This window comes from Lynx rufus, unplaced genomic scaffold, assembly GCF_022079265.1.
Source record: "Lynx rufus isolate CCGP_SWC_20201006 ecotype Redwood Valley unplaced genomic scaffold, mLynRuf1.p SCAF_5, whole genome shotgun sequence".
NCBI lineage: Eukaryota > Metazoa > Chordata > Mammalia > Carnivora > Felidae > Lynx > Lynx rufus.
This window is the reverse complement of record NW_025814867.1, coordinates 42,213,780-42,241,337: the sequence shown is the minus strand read 5'-3', so window position 1 is coordinate 42,241,337 and position 27,558 is coordinate 42,213,780. Positions and strand designations below refer to the sequence as shown.

Genomic DNA, 27,558 nt, shown 5'->3' with positions numbered 1-27,558 from the left:
CACTTTCGAACAGCATTGGTCTCAGAGCGACCCAAGGCGAGGCACCAACTTCCTTTCCTCTATCTAGCTGCCGGCAGGTGGGGGTGGGGGGTGTTCAAAGAGACAGTTAAATGTCCCGGCTTGTCCTGCTGGCAACCCACTAATGCATACTCTTCTTTGAGCCGACGGAGGTCACCCAGCCTTCAGCCCGCAGCCGGGAAACCCCGGGACTCTTTCCTCAAGGGAGGAGAAAAAGGCGAGAAGGCCGTCACACAGTCCAGCCTTGTCTCTGTGCTAAAGGGCCTGATGGAGGGGAGTCGGGGAGATGTCGGTGCAGCTGGCAATAGCAGACTGCGGGTAGAAGCCAGGAGCTTTTTTTGATTTTGGCTTCAGAGCTCCCTGGCAGGCTGAAGGGCCCCTGTTCTGTACTGTCCCAGCTGAGCCGTGGCCGAGAGGCCGGCATGCCTTTGCCTGAGTGCCTGCGGGTTAATCAGTGCAGAGCAGCGTTCGTGGCTCCCGGACTAAAATCTCTGGCTTGGAGAGCAGGCTGTAGGTGACCTCTGACCTTGGGCAGGCTTGAGCAGTCCGGGGCGACCCTACAACGTTCAGCCTCGGTGTTCCCCCAAAGAAAAACAGTGTCTTTTGCGTGTACCCACTGGCCCACCTGCTTGGCTCTCCCCCAAACCAATTAATTACGGCAGCTGGCTGGCACCCTTTCCTCTTCTCAAAGTGTGAGGAGGAAGGTAAGTTCTGATGTCTCCAGGTTGTGCTCCTGACTCCTGATTAAGTAGCCATGGGAGTGTGTGGAGACAAACCAGGAGCAGTAATTTGAGGAGAACTTAGCCAAGCATTTTCAGAGCTTTTATATCCCTGGCTTAGTGGGGAACTCATGTCTTGGGGCCCAGGGATTGTTCCCATATTCTTTCACCCCTCCTTCAGTGAGATAACTGGCTTGCTAAGTGGGACCAGAGTTTGAACCAAAGGAGGAGATATTTACCCTGGTTCTCTACACCAGCCTGGTGATGGAGCTGCTACAGAGCAGCATAAGCTCTCAGCTGCCAGGCTGCCAGCCCAAAGCCCAGCCTCTGCAGCATTTGTTTGCATGCCTGTGGGTTTGTAATGCACAAAAGACTGCCAGGATCTAGGGGTAGAAGCGACCCAGGCCTCTTAAGCAGGGAGGGACTTGGGCAGCATTGTGGGTGGATGGGGCTCTCTAGGGAAACACACCCATTTTCCTCTGAAGCAAAAAGGTAAATTCTACTAATCCCAACCAACCAGGATGTTTCCAGTGCCAGATATCCTGCCATGAGGAAATTTAGAGCGAGGATGCCTCACGTGCCAAACTTCTGTAGGAATGCAACGTTGCCCCCCCCCCCCCGTTCTTTCCTGATTCGTGCAGGGAAGAGCTTATTACTTTTGGGGATAGAAGCCTTTTGTTTAGAAAAAAAATTGAAAATAAATAAAACCCTCTGGGAAAAGGTGAGTCTAACCCCCCACACACACACACACCCCTCAGGCTTGGACCTAGAAAAGATAGAGGAAAGGGCAAAAACACACAAGCTAGTTCAAGCCCAGGTTGAGGGTTGAGGGAGAGAGAAAGAGATCTTTGAGCATAGAGAATTGGAAAGCCTTTGAGATAGCAGAGCCCCATTTGGATTTGGCCTGTGGTTCAACAAGTTAAACAATCGCTTGTTCTGTGGGCTGGAGTGTCAAGACAGGCAGACGTCCTCATTGACAGAGGGCGTGCTGTGTTTGTCCAGCCTGAGACCTTTTCAATGACTGTTTGTCTTTCTAGGCCAAATTGAGGGTTGGGGCTGGGTGGATCGTCTCTCTTTGGCTGTTCCACTGTCGTTAGTGTTGCCTGACAGATGCAAAGGTCCCCAGGATGGGTTTCAGACTTTAAGATGGCCAAAGGTTTGGTAGCATTATCCACAAAATGAATTTGATAAGGGATGCAAGTATTGCGGGAGGGGGGAGGGGTTGCAGTTCTGACATTCTTAACTAAGAACTGGAGCCAACCAGGACCAGATGATAGAAATGATACTTTTTTCCCCCCTATTGTGGTGAATTTTATACTAACTTTAAAAAATCAACCAATGATGATTTCCAAATGGGTTTGAGGGTGGAAGCCATGTAAGGATAAGGGATCCCACACCACTATGGGCAAGATCTACAAATCCACAAAGAAATTTCTCTCTTCTCAATTTCAATATTTGTACCTCAATTTTTAACCTGTCAGCCTCCCAGAGGACACCTAGCCCTCCTCATTACATTTTACTAAACTCAGTAAACTTAAAGAAAAAAATGGGAACTTCTCATACATTAAATTCAAATTCAAGAAGTTAGAGGTATTTGAACACTGGCTGGTGCTTAAATCCTATTTACAAGGGAAATCAACAGATGAGTTTCACAAAAAAATGTCTAGGAGGAAAATGATTTTTAATATTTTGTATCATGAAGGATATATTGTTTTGCAACGGTAGTTCCCAGCAGAGTGCTTTCTCTCACTTTAAAATTTGAAAATGGTTTAAGAAAGACTGAAAGACTCTTCAGACCACACTGTTTTTCACTCATATATTAAGGCCACACAATCTTGCCATACAAACATGTATGAAATTGTTTAACCAGTGACCATCTCTCTTTTCTTCTCAAACAGGCTCAAAGTCAGAAAATGAGATACAAGACTTCCTTGGTGATGAGGAAAAGATTACGGCTTTACCGAAACTCCCTAAAAGAGTCTAGTAAGTTAAAATCCTCTTTCGAATATTGGTTTGCTGAAGTTATTCTTTTATAGTGGGAAGTTTTGTTTGGTCTTCTGGTGATGTTGAGTTGTGAGCTTGGAGATATTTCTTGAGTTCCAATGAAACTGAGAACAACACCTTGGCGTTTGATGCATTTGCACACAAATCAGTGACACAACATCCCACCAGCAGCCAGCTAATCCCCCTCAATGCCTACTCATCTGGACATTCTAGAATTAATATTTGACGACTCTCTCATTGAAACAACCACCCCTGACCTTCTGCAGTTCCACTGTCACATTATTCTATGACATATTCATCTTGAATTCATTTCCAGACGATTTGATTGGAATGAGGTTTGACATGTATTGGCTTCCATGAAAGGAGCAGACTTTGATCTTGGTGATGGGGTTTACATGATATGCATCATCTTTACCAGGGACACCAGCCTTCTGCAATGTGGCGGCAACTACGTTCCCACAATGTGGTGTCTGAACAGGGAGTGACTGACAGCCACTCTGTCAGGAATACCTTCATTGTGAAGAATTTAATTTAATATTCCATTTAGAATAAGCATATGATTTAGGGTTGGGTGTTTTCCCTTCCAGGCGCTTCTAGTTTTCCTCATTTCAACTATACCACCAACTGATGATGCTTGCCTCCAAGGTATTCCCTTGGTGGAAGGAAAATCAACCTTCTTAACAAAAGTTAAATGGACAACTCAGGAAATGGCTTTCTTCTATTATTTTGGGATAATTCGATGGTAGAATTCTCAAGAGAGATGTGCTTATTATGTAAATTCACTTGTTTTAATCCCTCAGTGCTGTTCTGGAAGGTCTTTGACCATGTTTCTTAATCTTTTGTCAAAAGATGTTTAGCAGAACCCTTGCTTGGAAATTAAATTTTATCCAAGTATATTTTCTTTCATACTCAGTTCCATTAATGATGATTAAAGCCCAAACTTCCATAGCAGAGGAGGGAAATCTCTTCCTTTATCTCCAAAATCCTAGATCTCATCTCCTTTGTACAATTTGGGCTGGGACATACAGTGGGCTCCTGGGGCTTAAGTTATTATTTTTTTTCATAAGACTAGAGACAACCTCTCACTGCAGGAATCTAAAGTCTGTCTGTGAATAGCCTATAAAGAGATATGTTTCTTGTTTGGGGTGGTAACCTGGCTAGAAACAGGGAAGAAAGGATTGAACAAGTGACTGCAGATCTAGATGCAAATATTCAGACAAGAAGGCTTGTTCTCGTCTAGGCTCTGTGTGGTGGCCCTCAGCTCCTGAGACCCTGCTCTGGGCATAACCTGCAACAGATAATCATCAGTTAGCATTGCTTAAAAGATCAAAGTGGAAAAATAGCCTAGTTATTGATCTGAAACCTCCCCCATTTCTTTCTTTTCCAAAGGAGAGAGGTCAGACATTCCCCTATTTGAACCAGTGATGTGAGGAGCTCTGGCAGATGGCAGGGCCACCAAATGTCATATTTCTATACAGCAGGGCTAAAAAATCACTTTAGTGTATGCTGTTGCTTTGGCCAGGCTGAGGTGAACAAAGGTTCTTAGGGCAGGATTCTGGGCACTGGACGGTTGTTTGGCATCTGGTGGTGGAGCTTGCTCCACACAGGCCCCTACAAAAGCCTCCAGTGCTTCTCTGAATTCTGCTGAAGATCTCTGGGCTGCAGAATGTGGTGGTTTTTCTCCTGCAAATCAAGTAGGAAAGTGAACTCAACAGGGCTGTAACTCCCAGCATGGTTAGAAATAGAATGCTCCAGCCAAGCATTTGGTATTGGGAGTCAGTGTGGTGAGATAACTTTCTGAAAGAAAAATTGTGAGCACCACTGAGGAACACCACTCCTCAGCCTGCCCTGTCAAGTCAATGAAGTCAGGACTCTTTGATACTTGGCACTGGAAGACTCAAAGAAACCACCCCGAAAACTAAAATATACCTCCCTGCCATCGGCGTTCCACCTGTCATCTGTGGTTACCTGGATACTGCTTTGGGTCTTATTTCAGAGATATACCTTAAAGACCCTCGTGTAATCACCTAGAGTTCCCTGTCTATATTAGTGGCTAAATGGATTTTTTTCCCCTCCCTGTCTCTGTCCCTGGGAAAATGTCCCTCTAGGAGAATTCCTTGTCCCATTTCTGTGTTTAGCCAACGTGTGAACCATGTGGCTCTAACGAACTTGCAAGGATCAGACAGCCTTACTGACCTGCAGGTCAAGTAATCCCTGGCTACTCAAGAAGCATCTACCCGGGATGGGTCCATATGTTTCAGTACTTCAAGAGAATGCTGCATCTGGGAAGGAGCTCCATGGGGCCAGGTTACTATCGGTGAATTTGGCTGAATCAGACATATCTGCCCTTTCGCTGTTGGCACAAAAAGCCACGCACATGTTCAAAGTTTTTCAAGGGTAAAGTTAGTAAGGGTATATAGCGTACTAACAGTCTACAAGTATAAAACCTCTGCTTCTTATCCCTAGAGTCTACAGAGTCAGGGCTTAGAACTTAGGGGGTCCACAAACTTGAAAGGGAAAAATTGCATCTTTATTTTCACCACTTTCTAATGGAAAGTTACATGTTTCTTCTACTATATGTGTTAACAAAAACAAGACTATTAGAGTCCACTGGCTTCACAAAGCTTCCAAAAGGGTCCATAGACTAAAACAATTTTAATACCCCTGTTCTCTGCTGTTATTCAAAGCTTTTGATGTAGGTGAGGTCACAGTTATATATTGAGGGATCCATTTTTGTGCAAATCAGAGATTTAATGGGAGCAAAAGTGGATGATGAGTTTGACAAACATCCTGAACAGTAGGTTGTAGATCATGTAGGTTCAGGTGGAAAAGAAGATATTTTTATTGCTGGACCACTGCAGAAGTATCCCTGCACTTAGGCCTGAAAGCTACAGGAGGAGTTGACTAAGCTCTATCAGAGTTGGTTAGGAGAAACAGCTAGGCAAGGGGTCCCAGGGAGGAACACATTCATTTTGGGTTTGGGTTTTTTTTGTGTGTGGGGGCTTTTTGTTTGTTTGTTTGTTTGTTTGTTTGTCCTTAGGAGCCCTTCATGGGTTTGGCCCACACTTGCCTAGACAACTGCGCATTCAACAGACACCTGAGCAGTGAGGAGCCTTGAAATCACTAAGACTAGGCCTGGCCATCACAAGGGGGAAGGGAAAACAGAGTGAGAGACAGGAGAGGAGGCTTCTGTGGCAGAAGGGTAAATCCCAGAAAGAGAGAGTATGGGAGGAGGTAAAAGCCAGGAAGGAGACAAATCCTCAAAGTCTAGTCTCAACACTATGTACACATCCTTGGTTTCCAGAGCAGAAGGGATTCGACTGTCAAAAGCTCTCCTTCAACCTTTCTTTTCCTTTTCTTTTTCCTTTTCCTTTTCCTTTCCCTTTCCCTTTCCTTTCCTTTCCTTTCCTTTCCCTCTCTTCTCTTTTCTCTCTCCTCTTCTTTTTTCTTTTCCTTTCTTTCCTTTCTTTCATTTCTTTTCTTTCTTTGTCTTTCTTTCTTTCTTTCTTTCTTTCTTTCTTTCTTTCTTTCTTTCTTTCTTTCTTTTTAATGCTAACGCAGCATCTATTGGTCGCATTGCTTAAGCTCTTCCGGCCGGCCAGAGGAGCAAAAGACCTGGACTTGTCAAAGCCGAGGGAAATTGTGTAAGTTAATCCCTCGCTAAAATGCGGCCCGAGCGGGGAACAATGTATTAAATGAAGAACGTCTCAAAGAATCTGCCAACCATTATAAGTAAGTTAATTATTTTTAAAAAAAAATTTAAAAGAAACCCTTTTTACTGACCAGGAAATGTATAAGAATAGTTCTCCGTGCTGGGGGTGGGTGGGGCAGCTCAATCAACTCCAAGTCAGAGTTCCTTGCAATCTGTCCAAACTTCTCACCTCGGCTAGGGATATGGGATCTTTTACTCAATCCTTACAACTTCTCTTAAAAATCCAAGCTTTCCTCTGCTTTGGAGGCCCTTTCTATGGCCGCTAGGGAGGCCCAAGTACCTAAGTTGGCATTTTTGGCTTCAGAGAGCAGGGCAGGCGTTAGGGCGAGCAGCCCTTTAAATCGCCAAGCTGTGCAGCCAGCCCTAGCCGGTCGGCGGCGCAGACAAAGGACACTCCCCCCTGTTCAGGCGGTACTAGGCTAGGCCGAAACTGAAAGGTTTATTTCCGCCCGCCGACCCCCACCCCAAGACGGTAGAGCCTCAGCCTGGGAGGGCGTCCGGCGAAAGGAGGCCGTGGGCCCGCAGTCCCTTTCACAGCCTGGGCTGGGAAACTTGGTGTCCACTCTTCTCAGAGCCCTAAGGGCTAGCGAGCATAGACGCAGAGACTCCGGCCACTGGCAACAAGTGGAGGGAGCTGAAAGTGGAAGTGATCGCGGTCCCGTTTCCCAGAGGCTCTGTTTGGCGTCAGGGTACAGAGCTCAAGACTGCAAATTGACACGGGGAGACCCGGGGATGAGGACCTGTTTCTCCTTGCAACGTGCCCCTCGCCTCTGTTTCTTTGGCCAGCCGGCCCGCGGGGCGAAGGGGTTTGTGGCGGAGAGGATTCTTAGCCCCTCTCGGGAGAGTGGCGTGGGTTCGAGGCCAGTCTCTCCCAGGTCATTCTGGGTCTGGTCAGGGCCGGACTCTTGGGTTTAGGGGTCTCCGAGCGCCACTTGAAAGGAGAGGCTGGCAAGGCTAGGTGGGAAGGATAGAGTGGGGAGAAGGGAAAGGGTCGGGGAGTCCAAGGAAATGAGAGAAAGAGACATGAGGGACACGAGAAATTTCGGCAAAAGCGAGAAAAAATAATAATAAAGCTCAAGGGCTGCTAGCCTGAGAGTTTCCTCCGCTCCCGGACGCGTAGTCTGCAGCCCCTGGGTACAGCAGCCCCCTCCCCCCCCCCTCCCCCCGCCTCTGGCTCCGGGGACAAACCCACCAAGCAGGCCGCCATCCCCTCGCGCCCGGTGCTGCCCCGTCCGCAGGGCTGGACTGCCCGTCTAATAACCCGAGTATTTTACGTAAGGCGCAACACCCCCTCCCCAAAGTCGTGGTGAAAGAAGGCATAACCCAACCCCTCTCACTTCCTGGAGCAGTGAGGCAGAGCAGATCTACTCAGCTTTCCAGAGAGGAGGGGGAGGGGGCTCAAGAGGAGAGAAAAGAATCCGTGCCCGGGTCAGAGCGCATGAGCAGTAGAAGCAAGATATGTTGGGGGTAGGGTGGGGTGGGGTGGAGAGGCGCTGGAGCAGGAGTGTGTGTGTGTGTGTGTGTGTGTGTGTGTGTGTGTGTGTGTGTGTATCTGCGTGTGGCGGGACCTGTCATTGCTGACGTCGGGCCCGGCTGCGGGCCAATAGGCGACCTAGGCGATTGTTCCTCTCCGCGGGCCCCGGCCATGGCCCCGAATCTCTATTCACTTCCTCACGCGCCCCGCTGCTACCTCTGTAGTGTACGGGATTTCAAGTAGGCATTAAAGACTGAGGGAGGGGGGAACACACCCCGAAACTTGAGGGGGAAAAAAAACTTTGCATAAGTTTTTTGTGGTTGTTCTTTGCCCTCCCTGCTGTCAGGTGACTGGCCTGAGCGACCTGACCTAGGGAGCTCTGTGGAGCCCCGGCCAGGATCCAGCAGGCCACCCTCTTTCAGCAGAGCTGGGCACTGAAATTAAAAAAATGGCTGGGGCGCTTCCGCACCACCACCACCTAAAACATCACCGCTTCCCTCACTGCCATTTCCCCGCAGGGCTCCGAGACCCCTGAGTGCTCCAGGGGATTGGCTGCCAGAGCGCTCTGGGGGCGCAGGTCGGGCCCCTCTGGAGCACAGCCCGGGGTCCCCGAGCAACCCACAGACTCAGCACTGCGCACCCCACTGCCCTTTCCACCTGCCCTGCAGTCTCTCTCCCTCTCCCGCTCATGGAGCGGCAGGGGGCTCTACCGAACTGCTGCCCAGCCGGTCCGCAGTGGAGGTGCTTGGCCTCTTGCTGTCCATTCCGTTCGCTGCTGCCTCTGTCTGGCTCGCGGTCCCGGCGCTGACGGCAGAGGCCGTGGTGTGGCTGGGCTGGGCCTGCCCCCCGGGGCCCGGTGGAATGCTCGGCCCACGCCGCCCGTTCTCACGCGCGCTATTTGTCTCCACAACAGGTAGCAGCTCCGGACACCATGGCCCCCAGCTTGCTGCCGCCTCCAGCCCCTCGGTGTTCCCGGGCCTTCAAGAGCAGCCACCGCAGGCCTCCCCCAGCGGCACTTTGAACGGACTCCTGCGTCTGGGGCTCCCTGGAGACATGTACGCGCGGCCCGAACCCTTTACGCCGGGACCGGTGGCCCGCAGCGACGCCCTGGCAGCTGCCGCGGCCCTGCACGGCTACGGGGGCATGAACCTGACCGTGAACCTCACGGCGCCCCACGGTCCCGGTGCCTTCTTCCGCTACATGCGCCAGCCGATCAAACAGGAGCTCATCTGCAAGTGGCTGGCAGCCGATAGCCCCGCGCCCCCGCGCCTCTGCTCCAAAACTTTCAGCACCATGCACGAGCTGGTCACGCACGTCACCGTGGAACACGTCGGCGGCCCGGAGCAGGCCAACCACATCTGCTTCTGGGAGGAGTGTCCGCGCCAGGGCAAGCCCTTTAAAGCCAAATACAAACTTGTAAATCACATCCGCGTGCACACGGGCGAGAAGCCCTTCCCCTGTCCTTTCCCGGGGTGTGGGAAGGTGTTTGCTAGATCAGAAAATCTCAAAATACACAAAAGAACTCACACAGGTCAGTATTCGGCACTGTCTGTCTCGTGCGGACCCTTTGGGGGAGCAGGCGGCCTCTTCTGGGCCCTCGGGGCTGGATTTCCTCAAGTTCCATCTGGGTGGAGGGAGGCTATCTTGGTATTTCCATGACCCAAGTCCATAAAATACTAATTATGCCCTTCTATTAGAATCACAGAAGTTTCCTGAGCCTGTGTGTGGAGGAAAGCAAGTGATTTCTGCTCTGTGAGAGGGGGCGAGTGTGAACATACTTGGGTCTCTGTGTGTGCAAATGTGTGTTCGCTGATCGAGCTTGATTTGCAGGTTTTAAAACAGCACTATTCCCCAAAGTCATAAGACATAGTACCAATTTCATTTTCTTGGTCCTTTTGGAATCCTGAGGCAAGTGCTCTTCCCCTGGTGGACTTGACAACCTGACTACCACCTGAACTGAGGGATCATCGGGCCCTTGGTGTCTTCTTGAGGATTTGGGGGTCTCATGGGCTGACTTTGCCAGGGTTTTGGACCCTTGGTGACCTGACACTTGGGATGTTTGACAAACTCCTTTGCTTTAGGAGAGACCAAGGAGACTCATCTGCCTTATATGTCGTTTACTGAGCTGTTAAGTGAAATGGGGACATGTGTCAACCACATCTGTTAGTTCTAGTTAACAGAAAGAACAGGAGCCTGCTGAAGAGCATGCAAAGTTGAACTCCTCTGGCCAGAAGCATCTCTAATTAATGCAATTGCAAGGAGAAAGTTTTCACACTTCCCAGAACAGCCTGTGAAGTTACATTAATTAGTTTAGCAGCCGATGTTTGTATTCTCTCTAGCTAGGGTTTTCTCACCCAAACACCCTAGAAGTCTAAGAAGGCAACATCTCCTCTCCTCTATTTTGGGGGCCGGAGAAGGGGACTGGTGGGGAGAAGAGAAGATAAAATAAGTTCCAGCTTGGTGCCCCCCCCCCCCCCCCGCTTCTCTTACTCTCTTGGGGCTCTACCTTACTCACCTCTCTTCTTGGTGGCAGTATCAGCAAGGATTGAAGTCAAAGGACTCCCCCAGGCTGATACTGCTGGGGAAAGAAACTTGCAAAGCCTGATTTCTCCCCCAAGCCCTGCAATCTTGGGGAAGGTCCTTGGCCAGGAAGCTGGCACAGGTGGAGTCCAGACCAAAGTCCACTCTTAGTTTCCTTTATTTCCATAGTATATCTAGAAATGTACAATTTCCCCCCCACTGTTTCCAGTATCTTTCCCACCCCCTCCGCAAGCAGTTGTTCCCCTTTAGCGCTCTCCGAGTTTCATCCCAGAGGAGGGGAGGAGAAGTGAGGCCCCATCACCTCCCACAGGCCCGCTGACTCCAGGAGTTGATGGCCCGTACTGCGAAGGTAGACGCGCAGTCCTGAGCCAGAGAAGGAACTCATTTTTAATGACGGGTTTTTTTTTTTTAAACAAACAAACTTTTACTGCTCTTTGCCGGCCTACTGTTTGAAGTCCATGAAGCAGAAAATGGTTAAATTCTTAGTGCAATCGACCTACAGCAGAGAAGCAAGTTCAGTGCGCCCGGGCTGGCTCAGGTTTGCGTCCATTCAGGACAGAATTTTAAGTGCGTCCTTTCCACTGGCAGTCCTGACTCATTATCTCTGGAGTTGAAAGAAAGAAAGAAAGAAAGAAAGAAAGAAAGAAAGAAAGAAAGAAAGAAAGAAAGAAAGAAAGAAAGAAAGAAAGAAAGAAAGAAAGAAAGAAAGGAAGGAAGGAAGGAAGGAAGAGAGAGAGAAAAAAGAAAAAAAAAACCTACTGAGATTCTCCTGCTCCAGCGTTTCTCTCAAACCCCCCCTCCTAAGTAATGAAAAGACAGAGAGAGGGGGGAAAAAAAACAACAAAATGTTTCTCAAATGGCAATAGACCTCACTACAAATTATTCATGAAGACAGTTCTCGATTCAACAGGAAAATAATTGCCTTTTCAAATATTAATGGCGTTTCATTTCCTCGAGTCGCGGAAGCGGCGAACAGGAGCTGATTTCTCAGGAGTTGAGATTCTCCCGGATCTGAAGCCCGGGCCCGGCTTGGGAGGCAGCTGCCCCAAGCCCCATGCCGAAAGGTTTCACTTTGTGGCGGTCACAGCAATCCCAGAACAATGGTGCCGCCGCGAGGGAGATACGGGGCAGCCGCCGAGCTCCGGCCCGACCCGGCCGCCTGTCCCCCAACCCCCCCTTCTCGGGACCCCTCAGCTGGGGGCTCGCCCCACCTTCCCCGCCAGTCGTTAGAGAGAGACAGGGCGGGGGGTCCCAGGTAGAGAAGTGACCGCGCCGCTACAGAGATGCTCGGTAACCTGGTCCAGCCACAAGTGCGAGAAAATGGCGCTAGCCGAACTGCCCCGCGGCTTCCGAACTTTGTCCGGCGGGCCTGGCGCAGGGCCGCGGAAGAGGCCGCTCCCGGGTGCTGAGCCTCTGGGAGGAGACTCCGGCCCCTCTTGACTTAAGCCCCAGGCCCCGGCCGCTCCGGACCGGCTGCAGGGTCCTGGCCCTACCCTGCCTCTGCACATCCACCCACCCACCCAGGGCGCAGCGCCCGGACACTGTGGGAAGGGAGGGGGCGGGAAGCAGTGTATGGGGGTGGGGGTGGGGGCGCAGTGTTAAGCGTGAAGTCCAGGGGGCCTCCTGCAGCTGGGGAGAGGCCGGGAGGGCGCGAGTGGGCGCGGCCTCACCTGGCATCCCTGGGGCCTCAGAACTTCCAGACTGCTCGAAGTGCCATGCTTTTTCCCCTCTGCTCCTCGTCTGGGATGAAATCATTGTTTCTGTTTTACGTGAATGACCAACGAGGTGCTGGCAAGATGGGATAAGTGTGCAGGGGAATATTGGGGATGGGGGGCGGTCAACCTCAAATTCTATTCCTCCTCTGTGTTCTCAGCAAATCTTGTTTTCTTTTGCAGGCCCTGAATTGCATGGTTCTTGTAAGTAATCTTAGAAAGAAAAGAAGGAAGGGAGAAAGAAAAGTTTTAGTTTTGCAGATGCCAACAGGGATCAGAGAGGAGAAAACAAGGGGCAAATAGGGACACTGGTGTATTCTGCATCTTTCTCGTTTTTGTTTTTGTTTTTGTTTTAATAAAATGGTACCAGTGTGCCGAGAAATGGCAGATGCCAGCACCGCCCAGTGTTCCACTGTATTAGCAGTACTCCTGCAGGGTCAGAACGCAACGACCCGGCCCTGCCAGAACCCTAGGCTCACTATCCGCAGCCGCACGGAGGCAAGGGTTGTGCGCAAACCTCTGACTCCGCCTGAGCTTCAGCCCGGCTCAGGAATAGGGGCTTTGTGTGTTCAAACCTGCCCCAAAGCACCCAGCCTTCCTGGAAGCGGCGGAGAAGCGACCACAAAGGCAACAGTCCTCCAGCCATGCATCTCTTTCTTAGCCAGACGCTTGGTAGCCTTTCTCTCAACCCTGGGCGCCCGGTGGCATCCATTGTTTAAAGCGCCTAGACACTTCCTCTCCACCTTGCCACAGCATCTGCAGCTCCAGCAGGAACCTGGGCTTCCGGGTTCTTGGGGTCCTTTCCACCCCCACAATCCAGCGAATCCAGCCGCCAGTGAGCTCCAGGATTGGGGCTCTGTCTTCGGCGAATATTTCCACCCTAACGCGCGCTCGCGCCTTCCCGCGGCTCTATAGGGCATCGCACCACGAATCCGAACCCCTCGCGGGTCTACCCCGGCTGCCCGCTTGTCCTGGCCTGGTCTGATCTCAGCAGCTGCGCTCATCCCGAAGCCGCCGAGCTCAAGGGTGCGATTACGCGAGAGGCCCCGGATCCCGCCTGGCGCGGGCAAACCCTGCAGCGCCCGCCTCTCAGCTCAGGCCTGCAAGGCCCGAGAGCCGGGCGTGGGTGGTCTGGGGAGGCTTTTCGACCTCTCAAGTCAGTTCGGACTGGGAGAGCAGGCTGCCAGCGGCAGCGTCTCCGGGAGGCTGCTGCCGCAGCGTAATAAAATATTATTGCCGGCGCGCGTATCTGGAGGGATCCCGGACGGTTTAGGCAAGATTTGAAGAATGCTGCTAAATGTTTGCCCTCAGGGGGTAGAAGGGAAGGGGGAGGGGGCTCCATTTCCCGTAAAAATCGCGTCTGAAGTGAATCATTGCTCAGAATACCTTTTCCTGCAGCACGAATCCACATTATGCACATATCGTGTGCAACGGCTGCGCATCTTTAAATTATTCCATCACCTTGGCGTTTGCACAAAATCTACTCTAGTAAATAATTTGGGCCATGGTAGGGTGCGTGCGGGGTTGACTACTGTGTGTGTGGGGGGGTGGGGGTGGTGGGAGGAATACAGACGTTTGGCTAGAACAGCAATTTTAAAGCAAACGGACGCTAGCTCCTCGGTCAACTCTATTCTCGGGCAAAGATACTTCTGGTTCCGAGTGGAGAAAATTTGGAGGAAAACAACCAGAGTGGATCAGGATGGAAACTCGACAAAGATGGAGTCTTCATCGCTCCTCCTCCGTACCCTCCCCCGCCCCCCGCTCCGGCCCGGGCGGGAGAGGGGGAGGGGTGACGGCGTGCTGGAGGAAGCTCGGGGCGCGCTCTGAGCCGGCGAAGGGGGTGCTAGTCCTGAGAGGCCAAAAGGAAAGAAGGTTTATGAAAATCTTCTGTGGGTCTTTTTCTAAAAATGACAGAGAAATTGAGAAGGGTGGTGAGGCCAAACTGGGGCCACGACCCACGCGCACTAATGTCTCTGCGTTGCCTCCACCAGGGGAGAAGCCCTTCAGGTGCGAGTTCGAGGGCTGCGAGCGGCGCTTCGCCAACAGCAGCGACCGCAAGAAGCACTCGCACGTGCACACGAGCGACAAGCCATACACGTGCAAAGTGCGCGGCTGCGACAAGTGCTACACGCACCCCAGTTCTCTGCGTAAGCACATGAAGGTGCATGGGCGCTCGCCGCCGCCGCCTAGCTCTGGCTACGACTCAGCCACGCCGTCTGCCCTGGTGTCGCCCTCATCGGACTTCGGCCGCGACCCGCCGGTGGCCTCCTCGGCGGCGGTGGCGGCGCGTGGCGCCGACCTGAGTGAATGGTACGTGTGTCAGGGCGCGGGCCCCTCCGCAACCGCCCCCGCCGCACCCCCAAAGCCCCAGCCACCACCTGGTCCCGCCGCTGCCGCTGCCGCCACCGCCTCCGGTTTTAGCGCTGCTGCTCTGGTTGCCGCTTCCGGTACACTGACTGCTTGTCTAGGCGGGGTTACTGAGTCTTGAAGAGAGGGTGAGGAAGGAAGAAAGGATGGAAGGGAAGGAGGGAGAGAGGGAGGAAGGTAACCGCTAAAAGTTGTTAGAGCTCATTGAATATGCTAATATAATATCCATTATTTTAAAATATAAATATGGTTCCCATATTTATTCCGCAATCACACCCAGCACCCTGCACCCACCCCCATCGACGCCTTCACGACCGAGTAGCGTGACACCAGTGTTTGGGTGGAGAAAGTACAGAAAGAGACGAAAGAAAAAAAAAATACACATTAGGAGAGTTTATGTGCGAACTTGGCAGCTGCAGGCGGTGAAATTAAGACCACAAAGTCCTCTCGTGGTTCACAGAATGTGAAATGTTTTCCTCGAGGCCTGGGCGGCTGGGACTGCCACCGAGACTCCCTTCCCAGCTTCCATTGGGAGCCTCCTCGAAAGTTCCAATCGCAGAAGGTGGCAGAGGGAATCCCTGAGCCATTATCTTGCCTATTTCCTTCTACTTCTGCCTCCCTACATTCTCTCCTCCTTCAGCTATCCTCTCAAACAAAAATGCACAAGTCCCAGGCCCCAAAATTTCCAACTACTTATACAAAGGAGTTAAAAGGGAGAGAAGTTTAAGCACCTACCCCTGTGGATCACATGCCATTCTCCCAAGAGCTGGCCCAAGCACCCAGAAATATCTGCTCCCTATACTTATACCTCTGAGATAAGGTGTGAGTCCTAACAACCGAAAATGCAGACAAAGGAGTGCTAGAGGGGCTTTAGGATTCAATGCTCTGAAGCCTCCTGGGAACAATCACCCTCTCCCCACCCCCCTACCCTTGTAGAAGAGCTGCCTTTGAAATCTTGTGGGTGCTTGGCATTGGGGGTGCAGAGTGGGCCAATGACGTCACCGAGCCAAGGCCTCCACAGTGAAGGGATCTGGCCTAGGGAACAGTGCCTGGATGAATCTCATCAATTCTGGGATAATCTTTGTAAAAAATCATACAATTGTTCGTCTTATTTTTTAAAAGGTGGGGGGGGGGGGAGGACAAGAGAGATTAACTTCAATCATAAATGTTTTAAAGGCAAATACCCAATGGGTCTAGATCGAATGAGTATTCGATATCCTGCGGACCAAGTCCCCAGATAAAGAACCAGATGTTGGGGGCAGAGGAGAGGAAAGTCTGCAATTGTTGCCAAGGAGGGGAGGAATCAAGGCCTGTTGCCCAGCCTCTCACCCTCTGCAGGGAGGATGGGGCTGCCCCCAAATCCTTGCTAACATGAGGGAGGGGGTTAGAAAGAAAAAAGAAGGGTGAAAAAGCTTTGGTAGACCTATCCCAATCCCCTAAGAATTGGAAGATGGGCGCTCTGTTAGTCCCACCTAGGGGGAGCCCGCTAGACTGCCCAACAAGTCCTGGCCCTGCTACTCTGCTGGGTTTTCTTCTACAGTCTCCCCTTCAGACACTATTAGACAATTCTCACTCCTGCCCTGCAGCCCCACACTTTCATCAGATAAACAATGTCCTAACTGGAATGGTGTTTTCAGTACCTCTCAAAAAAAACCAGAATCTTCCAAACACACACTTAGTGAATCCATTCTTGTGGAAGTGGCCCCGCAATCCCCTCCCCCCACTGCTCTCACCCGTACAATGGAGTCCAGAGGCCGCCTGGCCAAGGGCCGGCGGCCTGCAGCAAAGGACTCATTCCCATCGGGGAAACACCCGCCCCACCGCCAAGGTGGAGAGGGCATCTGCAGAACTCGCTTCTTCTGACGTTTAAAAATTCTTCCCTCAACAAATCGGACTCATTCCTTTCTCTTCTGTTTCTAGGCCCCTGTTTGCCTTCCACTCCCATCCAAAATAGTGAAATAAAATAAAAATGCTTGGTCGGCCCCTAATAGCCTTTAATTTTTCATTTGCTTGTTACAGATGTCCACCGCGCTGCTCGCAAGGTAATCTCGCCCAACGCAGCTGAGCGCCCGCATCTAGCGCCTGCGACATCAAAGGGTCCGCGCACAAAGCAATGTTTCTTCGCCACGGTGCATCTTCATGGTAAGTTAGGATTTCTATGGCAATGGGCAAGTTGCACTGAAATCCTGAAAGGCCGAGCCTGGAGCCCGTCCAGGCTTTTCATTAAGGACATAATATTTACGTCTAACAGGCCTTTTTTCTTGTGTATACAAGTATATATTTTTGTTTGACGCGGACTAAATCATTTTCATTTAATTTCCGGTAAACAAAACCCACGCGAATGGGCACTTGTTCCCGATCATAATAAAAATGGATAATAATGTGAGGGAAGAAAAGGGCCGCTTGAATCGCCGCTCAGCCCCCTTTGTTTCTGCTTTCTGCGGTGATCAGAGGGCGCATTTGGGTTTGATGGCGAGTTTCTAAAGGCGAGGAAATGGTTTGTAAGAGGGGAAAGAAAAGGAGAAAGGTCTAATCAAGCTCGGGTTGTTCAAAGAGTCGGGTTTTGGGGTTGAAAGTGTGAGTTTGACGGTGCATCAGCATGCCGCGTTAGGCTCGCCATGGAAATGCGCGCGGGGAGCGGCCGCTTCAAAGGCGGCACACTTCACTGCAGACACTCTATTAAGATACATTTGCGCTGACCTTTGCTTTCACGCCATTTAATACTGTCACTACGTTCTCCAGTATATACTTCCTCTTTGGAACCAGCGTCGCCCGCGTTTAGGGGTTCACCCTACACTCCTGTGGGGAGGGGGCGTTTTGATGCCAGGGACGCATTCAGGAAAGGAGGAGCCGGACTCCGTGCACCTTGACTGCGCCCCCAAAGAAGCTCCAGGGTCAAGAGTAAATAACTTTAGGGCAACCTCAGAAGCTCAACAAATGAGCATCCCCAGCTCGATTTTGTGCAAAACGCCTCTCTGCCACTTGAGTAGGGTAGAGGCCTGAATTTGAAAGGGACTTGTGGAGGGGACACACTGGATGAATCTAAGGAGTTCAAACTGTGCCTTTGGGACATTACCACTCTGGTCCCCGGATCAACCCATTCTGCCCCCTCTATCCCAGAGGTCTCTTGCAGGCCCCCATATTGTTTCTCCCTAGTGTGGGGCATAGGATACCCATCAGGCCTAGGCTGGCCCTGGGCATGAACTCAAGAGCCCAAGGCCAAGGGGATAGGGAAGATGGCAGGAAAGTTAGAAGTCCATGTTCCCTTAATTGTCTTGTTGTTTATTTTATCCAAGTACCCCAGTGAATAGGGGAAAAATAAACACGGTGAAAAAAAAAATCAAACAGTAGAGTCTTCTTTAGTGCCAGTCCTTGTGGTTGAATAAAAAGGATGGTCCGCTTTCTATTGAGCTGAGAAATCTTTGAAGTGGGAGTTATTATCTGAGACATTCCTGCTTGTCGTCCTAACAACGCTGATGAAACGTAAAAGGTTCTTTGTCAGCGATTTGTTCTCCTCTCTGTCAAACTCCCTCTGCCCCGTTAGTTTCAAACCGTTTCTAAAGAGATAAAATCAAACTTCTTAAAAAAAAATACATGCACAGTACACTAACTGATAACTTTAGGACTCAGTCCTGCTAAGGAAAAACAAAAGCAACACAGAGACATCAGGCCCAAGTTCTGTGGAGGCGCACAGATGTTGAGGGGCCTTTTGCACAGGCTCTGGGACATGGGGGAAAGAATGCAGAGGAGGTGTAGGCAGAGGGTACATACCCCAAGCACAAACTGTGTGTCCGCTTCTGTCTGCACTGGCCTGCACTCATCAGTCCCAGTCAGATCACTTGGATGAACCTCCTTTGGGGACCCCTCAAACTCCCAATATTCTTGCCAAGGATGCTTGGAACCTTTGACTGCAGCCAAGCAATTGTTAATATTTTCTGCTCCTTCAAAGACAATCTCTTCTAAAAATAGACCCATTGTGTGTTTCTTCCCACTAGCAGCAATCAGCAAGCCCTTTTTGCCATTAATAGAAAGTAGAGTGGCTTGAAGGAGAGACATTTTTATCATTTCCTGTTTTCTTCAGAGTCTTGGCAATTGGAGTTCAGAAAGTTCAGTTTACAAGATAGTGTCCCCAAAGTGCATGCAAATACCCTCCTCCCATCCACATATGCAGTTCTTCATTTAATATTGTGCCCAGGAAAGAAAATTTCACCCTGTCCAGCTTTCCCCAAACCTCCCAATGTGGTTTTAAAGGTGGTTTACATACATAAGGATGTACTGGCCTCCCTACTCTGTGTGTGCTGAATAAATGATTTGTAAAGAAGTTTCCCCAAGCTGTAACCCATGCTGTTATTATAGTTGCTGCAAAATGTTGTCTCTTATATTGATTTTTATTTGTTTACTGGAAGTCCCCATATGTTTGTTTATATCACTAATTTATGGGAAATGTAATGATTGCAATGAATGTGAATTATACAGACAGGCAAATGTTTTGTAATCATAAATTCACACACACGCACGCGCACACACACACACACACACAAGAAGCCTGACTGAAACCTTATACTATTTGGTACATCTCTACCCACACTGTTTGTGATTTATCATCTCTCCCCCTTAGATCCTTAAATTATGAACTAACCTGAAAGAAAAATAAAAGTTGTTATGTATTTGATTGAAAGTGATTGTTGAATGAAAAAACATAGTCCAAAGCTGTGGCTTCATCTTGCTGTAAATATGTAAAAATGGATTAAAATCTGTGATTCTCTTTCCCTCCAAAGAGCGTTGTGTACATGGAGCTCCATTTTGCTACTTTCTTTGGTAATAAATGTTGTGACGTTTCCCTTCCTCTTTTGAATTCGAGTGTCCTGTTATTACTTCATCATCCAGGGAAAGAATTGGGGCCCTCCTGAAGCCTCCAGTCCTTTTCCCTGCCTCTCCCTCAGGGCTTTACAGAAACACCTCGGAAGCCTAGTGGTTCAGGACAGCAAAACGGAGGGCCCCACCAAAGCGGCCTTTGTGAAGGAGGCCTTCTCCGTCCCCAATTTCATCCCACTAACACTGGCACTCATCAACCAATTTCCGTCACAGAAGACGGAAAGGTAAAACGATGCTCTCAATGGCTTCCTGGAAAGGTAGCCTACCCACCGCTGGGACAAGTCGCACCCTTTCACAAACCACTTCTCACTTCCCAGACAAGAGCCCAGTAGTCATCCGGAATAAACACAGGCAAAGAACAAGCGAGAGTGAGCTGGCTTCAAGCCCTGCCTACGTCCGGATGGGGTACCTCGGGCACAGTTGCCCGCAGGAGTCTTCCTAGCTGGATCCCACTCCCTCCCGGAGTGGCGGGAGCTCAGACCTCACGACTCCCTTCAGAGAGCTGCGAAAGGCCAAGCCGTTAGACTGGCTACAGCCCACAGCGACTCTTTCCTGGGTCCTGACCGGGATCTTCAGTGGGCTGTAGCTTCGAGTGCGGAAGCCCTATTTGGTCCTGCCACTAGAGATTTCAGATGTGTCAGAACCCCCTGAATCGTCAGAGCCTCGCTCCCACCTTCACCGCGCTCACAGAGCCTGGAGGGCTCCTGCGACCCCTTCGCCCTGCCCCCCTACTGCGCAGGCGCCGCGTCAGCACACGCTCCGCCTGGCCTCTTTCAACTGGTTCCTGTGGGTCTGGCGAGGATCGGGGGCTGCGCTCCGTGGAAGGGTCACAGCTGTTGGGGTTGGGGTGCTAGGGCTCCATCGAGAACACCTTAGAGAAGCAGCTCTTGGGGCAAAGGCTGCAGTACCGAAGAGAAGATTGGGGGAAGGGCCCCGGCTCGCAAAGGCGATAGGGGCACGCGCGCGTGGGAAAAGAGCGGCCACAAGGGAAAGGCGCCTGGGGCCGCCAAGACCCGTCCGAGTCGCTGGGAACCGCGAGGGAGGAGGGCCATAGGATGTTAGTACTGGGATTAGCGCCCCCTCCCGTCCCTCTCGAGGAAAGGTCCCCCTCCTCCGGTTCAGGGACAGGTTAGAGGGGCCTGCCTCCACTGCCGCTTCCGTCTCCCCGACCCGGACTCCTGGAGAGAGCGCTCGTTAAACCCGTTTCACCGACAGAATCGCTGCGCTGGGGAGCATGGGGGTTGGGAAGGACTCTCGGGCTCAGCGCTTCGCTCGGTGCGCGCCTGGAGAGAGCCCAGAGCCAGGCCTTTCCCCTGCCCTCTGTATCCGTCTCCGGACAGCAGTGTGCCTGCCGCGAGGGCCCCGGGGGGGGGGGGGGGTCGGGGGGTTAGGGCTCGAGCCATTCCTGGGAATGGAGGGAGAAGAGAGTGTGAGGAGGGATGGCTGCCCTTGGCAACTCGTGCTGGTCGTGCTGCGAAACACCTCAGCAGCCCCTGACACCAGGAGAGCTCAGACTTCCTTACGGAAACCACTATTTTTTGGCAGAAAGTTGAATGGGGTAGCCTCTGGGGGAGGTTGCATTCACCGGTGCCCTAGTGCCCTTGGCTAGCCTCACCCTAGGAGACGAACTTGCGTGTCCTCTGGGGGTTACCCACCTCCCACCGCGCAATGGCGGCGCCAAGGGCAGTTTGGGGGTATCTTAGCCTGCTAGTGGTTTCCACTGAGCTTTTCCTCCACTGTCCTGTGCTTCAGTTTCCTCATCTGGTAAAATAGAGTTTGAAAGACTCTCCTTCACTTTGTTGGTTTTGTTTTTTTTGTTTTTTTTTTTTTTGAGCGTTAAATAAGCTAATCCTTGAAACATTTAACATTGACATGTTGTTAAGTGCTTGTTAATGTTACTATCGTTACTTTATATGACTCCGACTGCGACTTTCAGACATGTCCCCTAGTTCCTCCCAGAATCAGATGTCCAGACCTGACCGGAAAATGTACCGCCAGGGGCCTCAAGCTCCATAGCAGGGTGTACCTCTCCAGACAGCCCCGAGGCTAGAGGAGGGTTCTGAAACCAGGTGAGGTAACGTTCTCTGAGAGTCCCAGAGCCTGGTGCAGCAGGGCGCTAAGGCAGAGACATTTATTTTTTAAAAGGTCCAAGAAAAATTAAAGGGAATCGAGTTTATTTCGGTGCGAGATGAAGCTGGAGAAACCCAATCGTCTTAATGTCACCCCCATGACTTGTTAAGACACTGGCACTGCAGTGAACTCTACGGCCTGCCCGGCCCAGAGGTTGATTTATTTTTGTCTTAGGTCGGTTGGGTTTTTCAAGATCCGGGTGAGAAGAGAGGAAATATGCGATTGGGGGGTGGGGGGGGGGAGTGCCAGGGTGGGCAACGGAGGACAGAGCGTTTGAGCAAAAGTCACAGAAAAGCATATTTTTCCCAGGAAGGCATCAGAACTTTTGTTTTTAAGATTTTTTATTTTTAAGTAATCTCAACACTCAACCTGGGGCTCAGACTCAACCCCAAGATCAAGAGTCGCATGTTCTACTGACTGAGTCTCCCCTAGCGCGCCAAAGCCTTTTTCTATAATTATAGTTTCCTCATACTGATGTTTATTGTGGGGAAATTAATCATGTCTTGATATCATTAAGTGACCAAAGATCCCATGATAGCATGTTCACTTTGTCACCAACTTCCTGTTTGGGCATCAGGACAGCACCACTTTTTTGCTCAAATATCTTCAGTGAGGCAAATGCTTGAGAGTTTTCTAGGAATCTTATCAAGTTCAGATCCCAAAATCATTCAGGAAAAGGAAACTCATTAGACAATTAGGAGTGGTCTTGGGGGTTGCTTCTGAATCTTCCAGTAGTCTTGCAAACATATACAACAGCTGCATAGAAAAAAAGAAAGAAAAAAAAATCATCTTAGGATGCAAGTTAATCAAATGTAAATATGAGGAGGGAGATGGATTTGAAACTTGTCTTGCATTTTTGGCTTCTTTAGATCCAGTGAGACTCTGTATGAGCCAACATGCAGGGCAGAATATTGATCAATTCAAAATAAGTCAGGCAGGCTGTGCATGGTTCTGAACCTCATAATGAATGGGCAGACTTGGGAAATGTTTGCAGAGGGAAGAAAGCAAAATTGGGTAAACTTCTATGGGTTTGGCTGTACCATGCAGTTGTAGGATAATGGCAAAAAGAAGGGTTAAAAAAAACACTAGTAATATTATTGGATGATTTATATAGAATATCAGAAGGATGACCCAGTTTTTCCTTGTTTGTGGCTGACGGCTGGCCCAAGCAAGATCAGATTAGCCAGATGAAGATAGTGTTTCTTGCCAGAACAGGGGAGAAAATGCAGACAGCTCAAACTCCTTGGCTTAAGCCACTGCAAGGTCTTGCTCTGGGGGAGGGCAGGGTTAATGGAGGTCTCTAGCTTTTGCACTCATCAATGTATTCAGTAAGTGTTTAAAAATGCACCCAGCATATTCTCAAAAATGTTCTGCCTGAAATGTGCATATTTCTAAGTCATGAATAATAGGTATCTGCCCCTGAAAGATTTGCTTATTTATTTCCTCTGAGGGAAACAAGGAAAGTTGCCTAATGCATGATGCACAGAAACAATTCTCAATCACACTGCAGCCACTTTCACCTGAGAACGTTTAAGTGTTTCAAATGCGCTATAAAAATTTCCCCTACATTTTCTGCTGGTGCATTTAGTAAGCAAGGAATCCATAGTCAAATGCTTTCTATCATTCAAAAAAAACCCTGCCAATTAAAAAAAAACTGTTGTAGAAAAACAGAGCTTTCTTTAAGTGTGAAATATCATTTCATTGTAAAAAGTTAAAAAAAGGAGCGGTAATCCAACTTCCGGATACTGTTCTGAATTATTTCACCAGACCCTTTTAAAAGGGGATTAGCAGGGCTTTGGGAGCAAAATCCTTCTGTTTTATTCAATCTCTGATTTTATGTTATAATTACTGGTTGTAAAGACTCTGGAATTAGTATGCAGGCACCGTCAGGACACGATGCAGGTGCTATTCTAATGGTTCAGCTTTTTTAATTAAGAAAAGAGGTAAGAAAATTGAATCATAAAAACACTTTTGTGAGAGCTGAGAACATTGAAACGACTGCATGAATAAAGCCTTTATACCTTCCCCTGACAGGTCAGCTACCAAGGCACTGACTTACGACCTTTTCAGGGCCAGACAATAGTTAATAGCTTTCTCACCTTGTCCCCACCAAACCTTTTCTTTTAGGACAGACCTTATGGAAATCGCTTTAAGTTGCTTGACTTCCACACACACACACACACAAATATTGCAGTTAGAATAGATACATATCCATATTGAAATGTCTGTTCCTAGGTTCTAACTACAGATGTCTTATTCTCTGGATCTTTTCTCATGAGTGGAGGAAGAGGGGTGTATGGGAGACACAGATAGTGTATGGGGGAATGGAATCTTCCCTGAAATACCCATATAGGGTATAGGGAGAAGCAGGACCAAGGCCAAGGTAGATGCCCCTCTCAGTTATTGGGAAGACAAAACTAGAAAGATTAGCAGGGGCTGCCTGCTGTTCTGCACTTCTCTGAAATGGGCTCTTCTTGGAGGATTTAGCTTGAAAGCAAAGCTCTTCTTGAAGACAGCCTGTCAGTGGATGTGTCTTAGTCCTTTGTAAGTTCCTCCAGCTCTCCAGTCACCCCTAGATGATCATCATCTTTGAGTAAAGTTGTTCTTGCCCGTGACACTTCAACACATGTCCCCAGCTCGCCCCCAAAGTAATGTTGGAGGCCCAGCAAACTTGCCACAAGACCATGGACCATGGGCCTATTCTTGGGCCGGGGGACTCCCATGACTCTCCTATCCCAGATCTGAACTCTCAGGGAAGCCCTCACTCTGTTCTCCTTAGGCTCCTGTAAAACTCCACCCATCGCTTTTTCTTTTCTTTTCTTTTCTTTCTGAATCCGAACAGGGTATGTGACTGGGGACCTGGTCCACGACCAGCAACCCAGGCCTTGCCCTTTCTGAGGAGGCCTGTCTCGCCAGGGCCCAGCCTAGGACAATGCGAGTATTAGGATATCAGCCGCCCTCGCAATGATCACGCGTTCAACGATTTTGTTTTCACGGCTGAGGGGGCTTTTTTCCAATGTAAATCAAGCGCTTTAGTTATTAAGGCCGAACACTAATCTCCAACAACCTTGACATAATGTGGCCGGGCGCGCCGGCCCACTTCGCACCTGCAGTCTGAATAGGGCGCCTTGTCAATGGGGGACACGCTTGTTGCCCCGGCTTGCAAAGGAGGGGAGTGAATAAGTCAAGCTTTGTGAATGCCCATGCGCGCTCTCCCTCCCGCCTTTGATCACGGAAAATGTCTTCTAATTTGTCCCTTTTTCATTGTAACAACGTTTTCAAGGCCCTTTCTATTTTTTCCGATCCACATTTTTATAAAGAACATAAATCGCCCCCCAAAACAAAAGGGGCGCGCCCCGGCCAACTGGCGCCATCACGCTTCAGTGTTTTGTGGCCCTGGAAAGTTTGTTGCTTCTTGAAGCTGCCCTCATGGCAAACCCTGGCTGGAAGGCCCCCATAGTCTAGAGCTCCAGATCCCGGTTTCTGGGAGGAGAGTGATAACTGGCTGAGGGAGGGGAATGTAGAGAAGACTTTATTTGGGGGGGGGGGAGGGGAGAAGGATGAGGCCTAGGGTAGGCGTCAGAAGGGCCTTGGAGCTAAGATTCATGTGACCAAGACCCAGGAGCAGATGTGTCCCTAGGGGAGGTTATGCCACTTCCTGGCCTCTCCTGAACTCAGCAGGCAGTTCCCCGACTCCGTGGAAGTGGAAATGAGTTATCCACCTTTTATTACGTGAGGCACACTTAGGTGCTCACAGCACTCTAAGCACAGCATTTCTCAACAGCTTCTCCCCTCTCATCCTGTTACTCCTGCAATTGGCAGTGGTTCTGAATCCTCCGCAGAACTTGGGAACTGGAGAATATCTGGGGAGGCTACCTGCCTGCAGACACTCCCCTAGGTCTAGTGTGGGAAGCCAGAGCATTTTAGATACACTCTCTCCCCATAAAAATCCTACAAGAAAACAGAATCGATGCCATTTTATCCAGGGCCATGAAGCAAGTTCTTTGTGGAATGTGGATTTTATTTGCAATTGACTCAAAAGTCTCTATCTGTGAACCCACAGGCATTAATGAAGCTGATGTCTCATTTGGCGGGATATTAATTATCAAGTTGCAAATCAATGGGAAACCTCTGCTTCTCCTCCCCCAACCCTACTCCCAACATTAAGTTTGGATTTCCAAATGTTTTGTGGAAGCTTTTGCCAGGAATACTTTTATCCTAGAGTTTTAACTGTATCCCTTTCTCCCAGATTAAATATTTTTCTTAGAGGCAGGCAGACTGTCCCCCCCCCCTTTTTCTCCCTGTTAGTCATTATTTTAGCGCAGACTCAGGGTAAGAAAACTAACATAACCCACTAATACAGTTTAAAACACTTTGATGTCTTGCCAAGAGACACAGTTCCTTCAAGAGAGAAGTCAACATTTGTTTTTCACATTAAATGGCGTTTAGTTGCCATTGGAAGAAAAAATAATTCTAAGGACCACTTTTTAATTCGATGGATAACAACCGCAGGGGTCTAAAAGAAAATAACGACGATAGCTATAGACACAAATAACTAAATTACCAAAACGTTAGTATATCTCCCGGCTTCATTAATATGTAACAGACTCCCCAGTTAATCTCCAAAAGCTAGTGTTCCCCCTGTAAAATAGCACTCTGGGACGAATTGTACATGAGATCAATCACTGCTAATGCAGGAAGGTTTACTGCAGGAAAGAAAAAAAAAAGCTATTTACACCTTCAAATAGAAGCTTTTCAGATTTAAGTGTAAGAGCCATACATCACCAAGAATAAATGATTATGAATTGGTAAATGCGCCCTCCAGCGATTAGCTATGCGATGCTATTTATCATTTCTTGGGTGGTGATGGTGGTGGAGGTTTTTTCTTCTTCTCCTTTGCCTTCTTTTTAAAATCATCTGACTGTTTGGAAAGAAAAGCTTGACAAGCAGAGGAGAAGGGTGGGGGGGGGAACACTGCGGGGAAAGTTTGTTTTTGCATACACTCTAAGTCATCAAAACATGGCCATGCAGATATAAACAGGGTCATATATAGAGAGAGTAATAGAAAACAGTGTAGCCCTTTCATTGTTTCATTTGTTATTAGGAAATTATTTGCCCACTGAAGTTGACACAACAGCAGGTTTTTTTTCTCTCCTCCCCTCTCTTTATTGATCCCCTTGTTCATTATATTTCTCCCTTCATCTAGTCCACGCATTCAGGTAGCTCACCATCAGCGTTTGTTTGTTGTTTGTTTGTTTGTTTAGGAACTTTTCTGTGTGTGTGTGTGTGTGTGCGCGCGCGCGCGCGCGCGCGCGCGCGCGGGGCGCTGCAAGTCTGCGCTGGCTCTGGTGTGCGTGGCAGTGTGCCTGCGCTAGACTACCGCCCGGAGCCCGCCCAGCCACAGTTGTCCGGGGAAACCGTGCTCCTGCCAAGGCATGGGGTCAGGGACTCCTGGGGACCCCGCTTGCTGTTTGCAACACAAAAGCATATGCAGCCCCTAAACATTCCAAGAGAGACAAAGGCTGGAGCTGAGGACTGACTTCACCCTGGCTAAAACTAACCCACAGCCCACCTCCTAGGTCCAGTGCAGATCTGGAGGCAAGGGAGAGGGGGCTGAGACTCTGCTAGGGCCAGGGGCTATCAGATTTAGGCACCGGCCTTGGCTGGGGTAGGGATCGGTGTTTGCGGTGAGGGGCGCGAATCCCAGTATTAGAGTCAGAATCTGTTCTAAAGCAGGGTTCAAGGGCGACCCACGCTACCAAAATGGTGGTGTGGCGGTCGGGGATCAGTCCCGAAAACTTAGGACCCCTGGGCTGCGGAACTGTCCCCCCAGCAATACGGACCTGAGGGATCTTTGGTGGGATGGGCGGCAGCACTAGCTTCATCTGAAGGTGGTAGAAACGTTAACTGTCAGTTCTGAAGCCAAATGTCTAGCAGGAGGCTGGGTAGAGCAAAAGTTTGTAGGCGGGGACTCACCTGCCTACTGCTGTCGAGGCGATGAGGACA

At 49.8% G+C, this 27,558-nt stretch overlaps 1 protein-coding gene across 1 annotated transcript; it reads left to right on the top strand.

Annotated features, from left to right (window-relative positions):
• The first annotated feature begins 1,284 nt into the window (after positions 1 to 1,284).
• Positions 1,285 to 14,668, top strand: ZIC4 (Zic family member 4). The gene is made up of 4 exons (XM_047100400.1): positions 1,285 to 1,458; positions 2,636 to 2,720; positions 8,841 to 9,458; positions 14,172 to 14,668. The coding sequence occupies exons 1-4, from the start codon at positions 1,285 to 1,287 to the stop codon at positions 14,666 to 14,668; spliced, it is 1,374 nt and encodes a 457-aa protein (XP_046956356.1).
• The last annotated feature ends 12,890 nt before the right edge of the window (positions 14,669 to 27,558 follow it).

Bases quoted from the DNA above. Each gene is read 5' to 3' on its own strand.
- ZIC4 (XM_047100400.1), top strand. From the start codon at position 1,285: ATGAGGAAATTTAGAGCGAGGATGCCTCACGTGCCAAACTTCTGTAGG. The intron at 1,459-2,635 runs GTGAGTCTAACC...CTTCTCAAACAG, and splicing joins ATAAAACCCTCTGGGAAAAG to GCTCAAAGTCAGAAAATGAG. The intron at 9,459-14,171 runs GTCAGTATTCGG...TGCCTCCACCAG, and splicing joins ACACAAAAGAACTCACACAG to GGGAGAAGCCCTTCAGGTGC.